At 30.2% G+C, this 13141-nt stretch overlaps 2 protein-coding genes across 2 annotated transcripts; both read left to right on the forward strand.

Annotated features, from left to right (window-relative positions):
- The first annotated feature begins 1617 nt into the window (after positions 1–1617).
- On the forward strand, positions 1618–7427 carry LOC101490861 (gamma-glutamyl hydrolase 2-like). The gene is made up of 10 exons (XM_004488950.4): positions 1618–2219; positions 2909–2995; positions 3283–3372; positions 3827–3921; positions 5014–5074; positions 6171–6260; positions 6368–6430; positions 6588–6676; positions 6949–7041; positions 7131–7427. The coding sequence occupies exons 1-10, from the start codon at positions 1890–1892 to the stop codon at positions 7162–7164; spliced, it is 1032 nt and encodes a 343-aa protein (XP_004489007.1). The 5' UTR covers positions 1618–1889; the 3' UTR covers positions 7165–7427.
- Positions 7428–9407: 1980 nt separating this feature from the next.
- On the forward strand, positions 9408–13141 carry LOC101491176 (gamma-glutamyl hydrolase 2-like). Its single transcript, XM_004488951.4, has 10 exons — positions 9408–9945; positions 10236–10322; positions 10429–10518; positions 11243–11337; positions 11509–11569; positions 12014–12103; positions 12244–12306; positions 12447–12535; positions 12781–12873; positions 12958–13141. The coding sequence occupies exons 1-10, from the start codon at positions 9634–9636 to the stop codon at positions 12989–12991; spliced, it is 1014 nt and encodes a 337-aa protein (XP_004489008.2). The 5' UTR covers positions 9408–9633; the 3' UTR covers positions 12992–13141.

The raw sequence follows: 13141 nt of genomic DNA on the forward strand, positions 1-13141 counted from the left end.
ATACATTTCCAAATGCTAAAAACTATTTATATATTTACTGAAATTAAAAGCCTATTTAAACATTTGCTTTTTCATTGTTTTGCTTGAAAAATGATAATGAATATTTGAGACATTATTGAGTTTCACTTCCTAGATTAATTTGATATGCAGACGAATTATAATGGGTCACGAATTACACATGTTCGCAAATATGGATATGCAAAAATTTGAGTTGTCGGGTGCAGCTGAGAAAAATAGATTCACGTTAGTTAAACTCAATTGCTTCAGTTAAAATACTAAGTATACAAATTCTATTTTTTTAGGGTAAATTGCTTAGTTATCATACCACAAATATGATAAATGAATTGTTTGATAAAAATCTACTCAAACATTTACAAAAATGTTGAAAGTCCAATATATTATTTTCTTTAAAACAAATGAATTTGAAAATAAAATGAACAAAAAGTTAAAGGAAACGAATTTCTCAATAAGAAATAAAAAGGCTAAATAGCATCAACGGTCCTTTAACTTAATTTTAGTTAACATTTTAGTCAATTATTTTTTTTCTCCGATTTGGTCATTTATTTTAATTTTAAGTGATAATTTAATCTTTTATATTTTAAAATATCAACAATGTTATCCTTCTTTTTACAAAAATTCATCAAAATTTTCAAATAAAACCATAAAATTAATTATCATCTTCAATAGAATGCAAATTTCATCAAATGCATAACTCAAATATTCAAATAATTTCATATTTTCATCTCCAACATCAAATAAAGAATAAAAATATGAGTTTATTTAAAAATTTAAGTTTGCATTATATTGAAGATAATAATTAATTTTATGGGTTTTATTGGAAAATTTTGATGAATTTTTTGTATTTTTGTAAAAATAATAATAACATTGTTGATATTTTAAATCACAAAAGATCAAATTAACACTTAAAATTAAAATAAAATACTAAATTAAGAGAGAGAAAAAAGATAAAAAACTACAACATTAACTGTTAAGAGACTGTGAGTGTTATTTAACCAAAAAAAAAAAAAACTCATCACCCAAACCAACCAATTTGCATGTCCTAAAAATCCACACTAACTAAAACCTATTAAACCGATGCAAATTTTGGTTAGAATTGGATTTGTAAGTTGTAGAATCAATTTCAAATGATTTGACAAAATTGGATTCGGTCATCTAAAACCGACAACGCTCCACCCTTGAAACAAATGTTCGTGAAAGGCAAACAAATTTGTTTTTTTCTTTTTACATTATAATAGTTTGTTTATAGAGAAAAAAAGTAAATGAAACGTGAATGTAAATTAATTTGTATAATGCTAATAAAATACTTTTTGTAATACATTCTCTTTTAAATGGAGTTCACATGATAAGACCCATGTGAATATCAAATAAGAGTAGTGAATATGTTAAAATATGCGTTGTTTACATTCCTTAATTAGTTTTACATCACATAAGAAGATGATTAATTCGGAAGTTTTTTACACATGCATATTTACTAATTGCACTAACTCTTGTTTATATTACATTAACATAACATGTCATTAGGACATTCGTGATCTATTTTATTTGTATTATATAGCATAGTTGTATAAATTTAGAGTTGAGATAAAAAAAAAAAACATTATGTGCTCAATTTATTTTTTAACATGAGAGAACTCATTCCCTCTCTTCCCAATGTATGGGGGTGTTGAGGGTTAATAATTCTCAAATATTTTAAGAGAAGCGTGATCCTCATTGTAACAAATGAAGATTTTGAACATGGGAGGGTTCAGTAAAGTGGGTCCGGTGAAAGTAACGTTAACGAACTCCTAATCATAAAAATAACTTGTATTCATCTCTTCGCCTTCATTTCCAATTTTCCATCTCCACAACACTCTCTTCACTTCTCCAACATGTCAAACGCCGTCGTTTTACTTCTCTCCCTCATCGCAATCTTCCGTTGCTTTCACTCCACCAACTCCCACTCACAAATCCTTTTCACATCTCAACAATACCGTGACTCGTTCATCTCGTCGCCAGCGAGTTGTCCCGCGCCCAACCCCAACCTCTACTACAGGCCGGTCATCGGAATTCTTAGTCATCCCGGCGACGGTGCTTCCGGTCGACTAAATAATGCTACTGACATTTCTTATATCGCTGCCTCGTATGTTAAATTTGTGGAGGCTGCCGGTGCTAGAGTTGTTCCACTTATCTTTACTGAGCCGACGGAGAAGCTTCTCAAGGTATTAATCGCCGTTCACTCTTACTGTTACTTGTTTTTGAAATTTGTATTACATTATTTTAATGGAGCTATTTGTATTAATTGGTCAAAGGAAAATTGGATTTTAGTCGTCATGAAATAAATATTAAAAGCATTTAATGAAAATATAAGAGTATTTATTATGTAAAAAACGTTAAACTTATTTTGATAAAATTATATAGTATATACAGAAGTCCAATGGTTTGATCTAGTGTTAAAAATACACACATTAGATATTGTAAATGTTTAATGAGTCTGAAGGTCTTTTTTACTTTAAGCAAGTGGTCCTGACTCTTTTGTAGGTGAAAATCTGGTTTTACCCACCTTGTGTGTTCAACACGTCTAGACGGAGTTTAATGGCTGCTAAATGGCGATGGGTTTCAAACCTATAACATGATTATATAAAAAATAATGGTCATTTCTCTTTTATTGTTCATTAGCAACACCAATGGATAGATCCAGAATGAGAATAGGAAGAAGTTATAAAAATTTAAAAAGACTAGTGTACCTTCAATTATTTTTATTTATATGTACTACTTAATTGGATTGCAAAAGATGGGGAAGAAAAAAAATATCTTATACATGCTGTGTTAACTTATATAATTATTTTTCATATTATTCTTAGAAATAATTGTGATGATGATATTGAGTACATTTTTGCACTCACTGCAGAAGCTCGAATTGGTAAATGGGGTTCTATTCACTGGTGGATGGGCTAAAGATGGTTTATATTTTGAAACTGTTAAAAGAATATTTAAGGTATCGATTTCTCCTTCTCATACTCTCTTAGTCATATACATACATGGATTTGTTAAAACTCAGAAGCCTCAATACACTCTAGATGCATGAAGAATATTTTGCACCTAGAGTGTATTGAGGCTTTTAGTATAAGGAACGTGAATAGAGGGTGGAAGAGTTGTTATTGATGACTTGAATTACTTGTAATTTTGTTAGATGAGTTTGTTTCCAAGATGTCAAGGAATGCTTTGTTGATGTATGAGTTTATGCATTTTAGAATTTCATATATGTTGTATTTGTTGGTGCAGAAAGCTTTAGAGAAAAATGATGCTGGAGATCATTTCCCATTATATGGCGTTTGCTTAGGTTTCGAACTTATAACAATGATCATAAGCGAGGTGAATTTGCTTTCTTGTAGTTTTATCATTTCTGACTTTCTTTATAAAACAGTTTTCCAGTAGTAAAGGTTTGCAGGTAAGTCAGATATATATGCTTAGGAGCCACAGTTTTAGACTGTTTTACTAATTAGTCTTGTGTTTAAGATGGGTTTTACCCACCATTTTGCTTCTATGTGGATACAGTTTATATGATATCTTATTATTGTGTTGCCTTGTGAACATTGCTGTTCATGATTTCTTTTGGATTTCAAATTTCCATGACAGAAAGAGTATAAAGATTAGCTATTGTGTGACTCGGTATATTTTATTCTATGCATATGTTGAACATCTTGAATGATATTCATGAATTGAAATGTTTAGAAAAGTAGAAAACTTCTTACAAGTGACAAGACATACCAGTCCATATTTTTTTTCTTACGTTTACAAGTTTGGCTGTTCTTTTTCTTGACGATAGGACAATAATATTCTTGAAGAATTCAGTGGAAAAAATCAGGCAAGTAGCCTTCAAATTGTGGAGAATGCAAATATAGAAGGAAGTGTATTTGGAAGGTGGGCTTTGATTGTCTCTAGTCTCTTCCCTTAAACAGATATGCAGAGGAATTGGCCAACTTTATTTTGCTGAGGCTTTCTCTATATCAACTTTGGTGTTTGATTTACCCTCTTTTTTTGCATCAGATAATTGTCTATCTGCTAATTTCCTTCCTTCTAGTTTTCATTTCTTCTTTTGTTTTACTTTAAAAAAACAAAAGAACTCTTATCTACTTGTCTTTATTATACCACTATTATTCTTGGCATAGTATTAATCTAAGAGAGTATTTCTTGTATTGACATAGACCTAACACATAGCATTAAAACTCAACAATTCATTTGCTACAACATGATTCTATAAAACATATTATATTAGCTAAATACACTTGATTTCTAACTTAGTTGTCTTTGGTTAGCATCGTTAGTTATGACTGATGTGAGCCATCTGTCCCAAATTTATGAACTCACTCTTTTTCCTTTTATTTGGGTTGAAGGAGAACCTGTGATAATTGAGGCAAGTTTGTAACAAGAGAGCGAAACATCATTTATTGTGTGTTGAAATCTACTTGCTGCATTCCCTTCCCACCCTATCAAACTCTTGCTAAGTATAAGATGTGCTATTTTCTGTAGGATATCCGTATCAAAAGTCAAATGAAAAAGCTATTTAGATAAAGGCTGATACTAGCTTAGCCCAAATTCTAACCATGACCTTTTGCATCAGTCAAAAGCTCGGATAGTTCCTACCTATAAGGCATTACAAGATTTATCAGATTCCTTTGCCTTTATCAGCAATGAAACATGAAAAGATGGTGACAAGAAATGTTAGCACATGGAGGAAGTAGGAAAGAGTAAAAAGAAAATAAATGAAAAAGGTCATGAGATAAGGCAGAAAAAGGGAGTGCGAGACAGATAGAAGATGAACACGATATATAAAAATTCTCTCAATCAAACCTGTAGATTTCATTCAGACAGGATTAACCTGTGTTTATACAAACCATGCAGTTTATGTTCTTAATTTTTCAAGCATTCAAAAGTCTTTAATTTATAGGTTCTTTAACATTTTGTCACTGAATTTCATATGGAAGCTATTAACCATTTCTCTTTTTCCTGCAGATTTCCTCCAGACTTGTTAAAGAAGTTGAGTACAGAGTGTCTTGTCATGCAAAATCATTGTGTGAGTATATATAAACATAGTCAATGAGTTATTCCTCTGCACGAGGCTCTTATTGAGTTTTACAATTTGACCAGATAAATTGTCATAAATTTTGAGTATTCATCTACTGCACCCACATTACATTTAGATTGTGTTTATTGAACATATTCAAAGTGCCACCGTACATGCTTTTTGAAAATGATATAGTCTTCGTTGCAGTGTCAAAAAAGAAATTAACTAAATGTTATAGGCAAGGAGGCAATCTTTGAAAACACATGACTTCTGCCTTAATAGAAGTCAAACATAATATATAGTGTAAGATGAAAAAGGACACAAATTTTATTTTGGAGGTGAAAATTGGAGAAATATAATACCACAAGCCCTACATGTCAAGTACCTTAGATCTATCATACAAAATGACAAGATAGAGGAAGATGGCAACCACGAGACAATCAGCATGAATGAGATGGGGAATTATTTCAGGTGTGATCCACATAGACTAAAATACCATTCAAGCTTAAGAGAAAATTATACCATATAAATACCAGAATACCAGACCTGCAATGTTGTATAAATTCAGTGTTAGTTGGTAAATAATCAAGAAGAAAGCAAGCTCAATGTACAAGAGATAAGAATGTTACGTTGGATTAGTTATACAAGACATATTAGAGAGAAATTTGGGGTAGCTCCCGCTGTTAACAATATGGTAAGGTTTCAACTTAGGTGGTTTGGGCATGCATTACAGCATTAGGAAGAGTCATATAGACACTAGTAAGAAAGCTTGACTATATATTAGATCACTCCAGTGTGGCACGAAGCCGTGGGCAATAGTTAGAGGTAAAGGGAGACCAAGGAAAACCATATGCCAAACGGTTGTTGAGAGATTTATGGGTAAATGGCCTATTTTTTTAACTGAATGCATGACAAGGTCTTACATGTAGTTCAGGGAATGTCTTCCATTCTTTAGTTATCTGGATGCTTTTAGGTTTCCCAAGTTGTCATTGTTAATCTATCTTAGTTCTTGAAAATTAAAGTTCAATGAAGTTTAATATATATACATGTTTAGAGTTTAATACTATGATCTTTTATATCTAATTTTGGTCATGAGTCATGACAGTTCGGCATATCCCCAGCAAAGCTGCTGGACAATCCAAAGCTATCTAGTTTTTTCGAGATCTTGACAACTTGCAATGACGAAGATGATAAGGTATTCAATTATGTTCTCTTATTAGGTGGTTTAAAATAAAAGAAAATCATTACCTTTAACAAGCTTCCTTCATGAATAAAACCTAATACCAATATTAATTATTTCAGGTTTATGTTTCAACAGTACGTTCACGTAACTATCCGGTGACTGGCTTCCAATGGCATCCAGAGGTGATGATTAATAATTTTACATGCGGAGTGTAATTGCAGTATTGTTAATTTCAGTTCCCAAATACTACTTAATTAAGCTCATAATTACAGTCATGCACCACTTTTAGTTCATCTTTACTATTTAGCTATGTAACATCCTTGTTAAATGATGCTATAGAAAAACGCCTTTGAATGGGGCTCATCGAAAATTCCACACACGGAAGATGCTATTCAGATAACTCAGCATGTTGCAAATTTTTTGGTCAGGTCAGGACTCAAGAATTTGATAATATCTTCATCCATTACTTATTAAATTTATGTTTACTGTTTACACTAATGAGAACCATTGTTAACCTTTTTTTATGTTCTCATTACCCTTATAGCTACTTAATTGAAAATCCAAAATAAAATTTGGGAAAACATCTTTAAGACACTCTTGCTAGCTATGAATGGTTGTGTTTCATTTGCTATGTTTTCTTTTTTCGCGTACTTATCAATGGCTTATTGACATTTTTCTACTTTCACGGACCCGACTCCAGTGAAGCGAGGAAATCCTTAAACAGACCAGTTTCTCAGGAATTGTTAGACAATCTCATTTACAATTACAAACCAACTTATTGTGGCTATGCAGGGTAAGCCCACGATTTCTTTACGGCTTTGATATTTTATTTGTTTATTTTGCATGTGAAGTTATTGATGTTGATGCTTATGCTTCTTGTAGGAAAGGATTCGATGAAGTTTATATATTTGAATAAGTCTAAATGCCGGAGATATCATTATTAGTAATAATTTGGCGTATGTTTGTATAATTGTATTGGTGTTGAGCGAGTTTGGGCGCACGTCAAACCCAAGCTCAAATTTGTTGCTTTCCGGTTGAACGTGCATCTGAACACGTGAAAACTGGTAAATGGCAGTGTTGTATTTGTATGCATAAGCATGAGTATGTATCCATTATTATGAACAATCATTGTTGTATGATAACATTCTACTAGAAGATATGCTTATTATTAACACTTTCTATCGTGTTGTTTATTTGTTTATTTGTTTATTTATTTATTTATTGTCTAGTCTTTGGCGAATACGGGTTTACTGCAGTCTAATCAAGATCAGACGGTTCTTGATGGTCGATTGCGTGATTGCGGGTTCACACTGAAGGTAGGGAAGTCTCTATATAATTATTAGATGCATTTGTTATTTTTTTCAAGCGTACCCCTTATTAATATAATTAATTTATTTTGGAATGTAAAAAGTTAAATTTAAATGCATTAATATAAAATGCATTGGAACAAAATTTACATACAAAGTGGATATTATTTATATATTTATTTATATATTTTTTAATATATATGAAAAATGTAAGAGGTGTTTATAAAAAGGATGGAGAAAGTATTTTTGAAAACTTTAACTAATATTTTAAGGATACATTTTAATAAGACTCTTATTTAATAACATATAATAGAATAAACTATTTTTTGTTTAAAGGCTTAACTACCTTTAAAAATAAATTTTTTTAATGTCTAAAGGTAAGAGTTTAGAGCTCATTTTTTAGAATAAAAAATTAAATAGATGTTAATCGATGAGTCAAGGTTTGAATTTATATTACATAAATTAAATATGACACGTCACATATACCAAATGGAATACTATATGCCACATCATTATTCTACTATATGTTCTACTATATGCCATAATGGAGGTCGAAATAAGAGACTAAAAAACGTTCTTACTCAACGAATGACAATTATCATTAATGATGTTATAAATTATATCTCTATAATGTTTTTTTTTAAATATAAATTCTACTATAATTAATTCAAACAACTGTAAGGTATCAAGTTCGAACATAAAAAAATACGTTCAACCTAATAATATTGATATTTATCAATTAAATTAAGACTTGAAAATTTATGTTTTGATTTTTTAAAATGTATTAAAATTATGAAAGTAAATCTAAATATGTCTTTTAATAGTCATTTTAGTTTTTAAATGTCTTTAATTAATTAATTAATTTGACACTCAAAATACTTATATAATATTTATGAATAAAATTTACTTTTTTTTTAGAAGAGATATATGAAAATTCAATATTCAAAATTTATGAATTTCTCTTGCGCGTAATATCACCAAATTCTAAAGAATCAAACAACTTAGAGAGAACCCAACTCAAAAAGTAACGGCTTTCAAAATTAATTGCAACACTCCTCTTTAAATATGTCAATTTCAATCCTAAGTTTTTCCTTTGCAAAACTCAAAGCCTATGAAGCTTGGAGACATAGTTCCGATGCAAGTGTGATATGGATACGGATAGATGGATACATGAGATTTTAAAAATTTAGGATACGACACAGTTCGAATATGTGAGTAAAAATTTTATTAAAAAAATTATATACATGTAGAATAGTTATTAAAAAAGATGTATGGAACATTTTTCATAAATATATAATTATAAGGATCATAATTTTTATAATATATTTTAATACATGTGTTATAATATCAGTAAAATATCATTAAAAGAATTTAAATAAATATTAGTTTTATTCATTAACTAACAATTTAAAAGAAATATTTCACTATCTTAAAGCGCTGATCATGTATATCTCTATTGATAAATAAATTGTCTCACCTTTTATATTTTTTTTTACTTTCATATGATATGTATCTGCGAGTATCCGTCAAATATTAAAAAAATATCAAATTAATTAATTTAAAAAAATATGACACTTTTAAAATACATATCCACAACTATCCTAAAATAACGATATCAAATACATATTAGATACGGGTATCCCTATTTTTAAAATAGAGCTCAAACTATAACTCACCCCTTTTTTAAGCATGCTATAACGCACCGTTTTAATTTTTGCTTGAACACAAATACAATGTAGTAGTATTTAAAGCAAATTCCAATTTTTCTTTCCATATTTTTAACCTTTAGAACTTCTTTTATTTCTTTTTGTTATAGTTTTTGTCATTTGTAATTTAGTTTGAAATGGCCCTTAAAGGAATGGAATGAGTAGGAATGTAGTTTGGAAGCAGTGAAGATTTCCTCTATAAAGAGAATGAAGGGATTAGTGAAGTAGGGCCAGCGAAAGTGATGTTAACATCGTCTCTCCATAGGGGTAAAAAGACACTAATTTGTACCTTCGATCTTAACTATAAACATTCTTTTGAGAAAAGAAATATTCTCTCCAAAAAATTTTCACACCACTCCTCACTTTTCCAACATGTCATACAAAGTCCTATTGTTTCTCTACCTTATTGCAATCTTCCAATGCTACTCAGAAATCCTCCTCCCAAGTCAACTCCACCGTGACTTGCTTATCTCGTCACCGGTAAATTGCCCCGCCCCCAATCCAAACCTCTATTACCAACCCGTCATCGGAATTCTCAGTCATCCCGGCGACAGTGCCTCCGGCCGCCTCAGCAATGCTACTAGTGCTTCCTTCATTATTGCTTCCTACGTCAAATTTGTGGAGGCCGCCGGAGCTCGAGTTATTCCCCTCATTTATAATGAGCCAACAGATAAACTTCTAAAGGTATTCATTGCAATTATAAATGTTAAATAAAATGTTTCAAATTAACTATATAACATTTTTTTTAAATTCTGAATTGTATCAATTACTTAATCCAAAATAATCATTTTATACGAATTAAAAAAACTTATTAAATTATTATGGTCGAATATTGTTGTATTTATTACCATCATAATAAATGGAAAGTGACACGTATACATCTAAGAATATGCAATACTTTTTTTCTTTCACTTAAAGGTGATTTAGAAATGTTTGTGATGATATTGAGTACTACATTTTTGGAATCATTGCAGAAGCTCGATTTGGTAAACGGGGTTCTCTTCACTGGTGGATCGGTTAACAGTGGTTTATATTTTGAAACTGTTGGAAGAATATTTAAGGTATGCTTTGTTGATGGATTTTTTTTTTTTTTTGAGTATATGCTTTGTTTATGGATGAAGTTATGAATTTGGAATTTTATATATGAAATTGTATTTGTTGGTGCAGAAAGCTCTAGAGAAAAATGATGCTGGAGACAATTTCCCATTATATGCCATCTGCTTAGGTTTTGAACTTATAACAATGATCATAAGCGGGGTGAGTTATACTTTTTATCTACGTCTTTTTTTAAGAGGAAATGATTAAGAAACTCACTCACAACAAATTATGGATTCGAACTCAAGATATAATATTTAGTCTAAAAATATTGACATTAATCGGAGAGCAAATTTTATTCTATTCATTTAGATATTAATATTTGTTGTCCTTATTCAATAAGAAAATTGAATAGAATCAACCGGATCATACTACTTACAAAAAAACTAAATAATATCTTTTTGAGTTGAACAAATTCTTTGTGATTCCATCTGTACCAAATTTGTTATTATTAACCAATATTAGTATTGTTAAAAAAACCAAAGACCGAACCGACTATTAAGACTATTAAAAAAAAATAAAAAATCAAACTGTGTCAGATAGTTCACAAACTGAACTCAATTGGTTTAGTTCAGTTTGTAAGCCACCCATCACAGTTCGATTTTTCGGTGTAGTTCACCGGTTCATTTCAGTTTAATGGTCTTAATCAATGTCGTAAATGATGTTCGTATATGTGTCACCGCTTTATAGCTAGTTAGTCTTACGTATAAGATGAGTACCAGTGAAGGCAGTCTATATGATATCTTATTATGTTATTGTTGCCTACTGAAGTGAACATTGATGTTCATAGTTACTCTTAGATTTTTAATTCACAATAGGAGATGGTAGAAAGAATCTTGAAAGTACATGTATACAAGTTTGACTGTTTTTATTTTTTATATGATAGGACAAAAATATACTTGAAGAATTTAAAGCACAAGATCAAGCAAGTACTCTTCAATTTGTGGAGAATGCAAATCTAGAAGGAACTGTATTTCAAAGGTAAAACAATCTTATAAATAATCTTTTTTTTTCTTCCTATACCATGAGAAACATTTATAGTAGTTACATTTTTCAATCATTCAAAAGTGTTTAATTTATAGGTTCCTTAACATTTTGTAACTAAATTTAATATGCAAGTTATTAATCACTTCTCTTTTTTTTTTTCTGCAGGTTCCCTCCTGACTTGTTAAAGAAGTTGAGCACAGATTGTTTAGCCAGGCAAAATCACGCTGTGAGTGTATATATTCAATAAATTTTTCTTCAACATGAGACTCTTATTGAGTTTCATAATTTAACATGAACTTTAACTGTATAAATTGTTATACATTGGAATATTTATTTTACCTACTAGATCCACATTGCAGTGCTACAGGTTTTAGCGTAGAAAAATTTCAACAAATCGCTGTTGTTTTGCAATACGCTATTTACTACAGAGTGTTGTGTTGCACAATATTTTTTGTACAAATCGGTATTTTCTGTGATCTACAATTGACAACAATGAGATCAACCATTGGAGTATTGTAGTTCATGACATAGTCTTGTATGCTTTTATTTTTCCAAATTTGTTATTGTTGACTCTATCTTAGTTCTTGAAAAACAAAGTTTAATTTAATGAAGTTTATCGGATATATATTTGAAATTTGGTAACATTTTTTTATATCTGATTTCATGACAGTATGGTGTATCCCCAACAAAGTTTCTTGCTAATCAAAACTTATCTAGTTTTTTTGAGATCTTGACAACTAGCAACGACGAAGAAGACAAGGTATTCAATGATTTTTTTTTTATAAGCAAATATTAGTAAATTAGATTATGTTGGTTCATAAATTCATCTTTTTACATATTCATAACTTGTAACAACTTGTAACGCACTTTGATTCCTACATGAAATCTAAATTATTTTAGGTTTATGTTTCCACGATTCGTTCACGAAAATATCCGGTGACCGGCTTCCAATGGCATCCAGAGGTGATTAAAAAAAATCATGTGTACAATTTATGATTGTAGTATTGTTAATTTCAATTCCCAAATACTATCTAAATTTTCTTGAACCACTTTTGTTCATCTTTATTTTAGCTATCTAACATTATATATAACTAATGCTATAGAAAAATCCATTTGGATGGAGCTCACCAACAATTCCACATACTGAGGATGCTATTCAGACAACTCAATATGTTGCAAATTTTTTGGTCAGGTTAGGACTCAAGAATTTGATAAGACCCTAGTTTTAGGCCTATAAAAAAAATTACTTTTCATAATTAGTTTTTTATAAAAAAAAATGTTATATACACAGACAAGAAAGTCGCATATTAAAGACTTGCTTTTGGTCTCCATAACTATTAAGAATTATTGAGCGTTTCCAACATTTGCTATATTTTGTTCTTGCACTTATCAGTAACTAACTTGATATTTTTACTACATTCGTCGATTCGGCTCCAGTGAAGCAAGGAAATCCTTAACCAGACCAGATGCTCAAGAATTAATCGACAATCTCATATACAATTACAGTCCCACTTTTTATGGGAAGGCAGGGTAAGTCCAAGATGTCTTTAAGACTTTGATATTTGTATGTTTTTCATATGAAGTTACTAATATTGATGTTTATTCTGCTTGTAGGGAAGCATATGATGAACTCTATTTATTTGTATAAATCAAGAGATAACAATATAGTGTTGTAGTTATATGATAATATTGTACCAAATTATATGCTTATTAGCACTTTGTATCATATTATTGCCTAGTCTTTGGCCAATCTTGTACATCTTCAAAATAAATGCAGGGCGAAGATGGCTTGTAGGGA

This window comes from Cicer arietinum, chromosome 1 (genome assembly GCF_000331145.2).
Source record: "Cicer arietinum cultivar CDC Frontier isolate Library 1 chromosome 1, Cicar.CDCFrontier_v2.0, whole genome shotgun sequence".
In the NCBI taxonomy this organism is placed as follows: Eukaryota; Viridiplantae; Streptophyta; class Magnoliopsida; order Fabales; family Fabaceae; genus Cicer; species Cicer arietinum.

Bases quoted from the DNA above. Each gene is read 5' to 3' on its own strand.
- LOC101490861 (XM_004488950.4), top strand. From the start codon at position 1,890: ATGTCAAACGCCGTCGTTTTACTTCTCTCCCTCATCGCAATCTTCCGT. The intron at 2,996-3,282 runs GTATCGATTTCT...TTGTTGGTGCAG, and splicing joins CTGTTAAAAGAATATTTAAG to AAAGCTTTAGAGAAAAATGA. The intron at 6,677-6,948 runs GTCAGGACTCAA...ACCCGACTCCAG, and splicing joins GTTGCAAATTTTTTGGTCAG to TGAAGCGAGGAAATCCTTAA.
- LOC101491176 (XM_004488951.4), top strand. From the start codon at position 9,634: ATGTCATACAAAGTCCTATTGTTTCTCTACCTTATTGCAATCTTCCAA. The intron at 11,570-12,013 runs GTGAGTGTATAT...ATTTCATGACAG, and splicing joins TAGCCAGGCAAAATCACGCT to TATGGTGTATCCCCAACAAA. The intron at 12,307-12,446 runs GTGATTAAAAAA...CTAATGCTATAG, and splicing joins GCTTCCAATGGCATCCAGAG to AAAAATCCATTTGGATGGAG.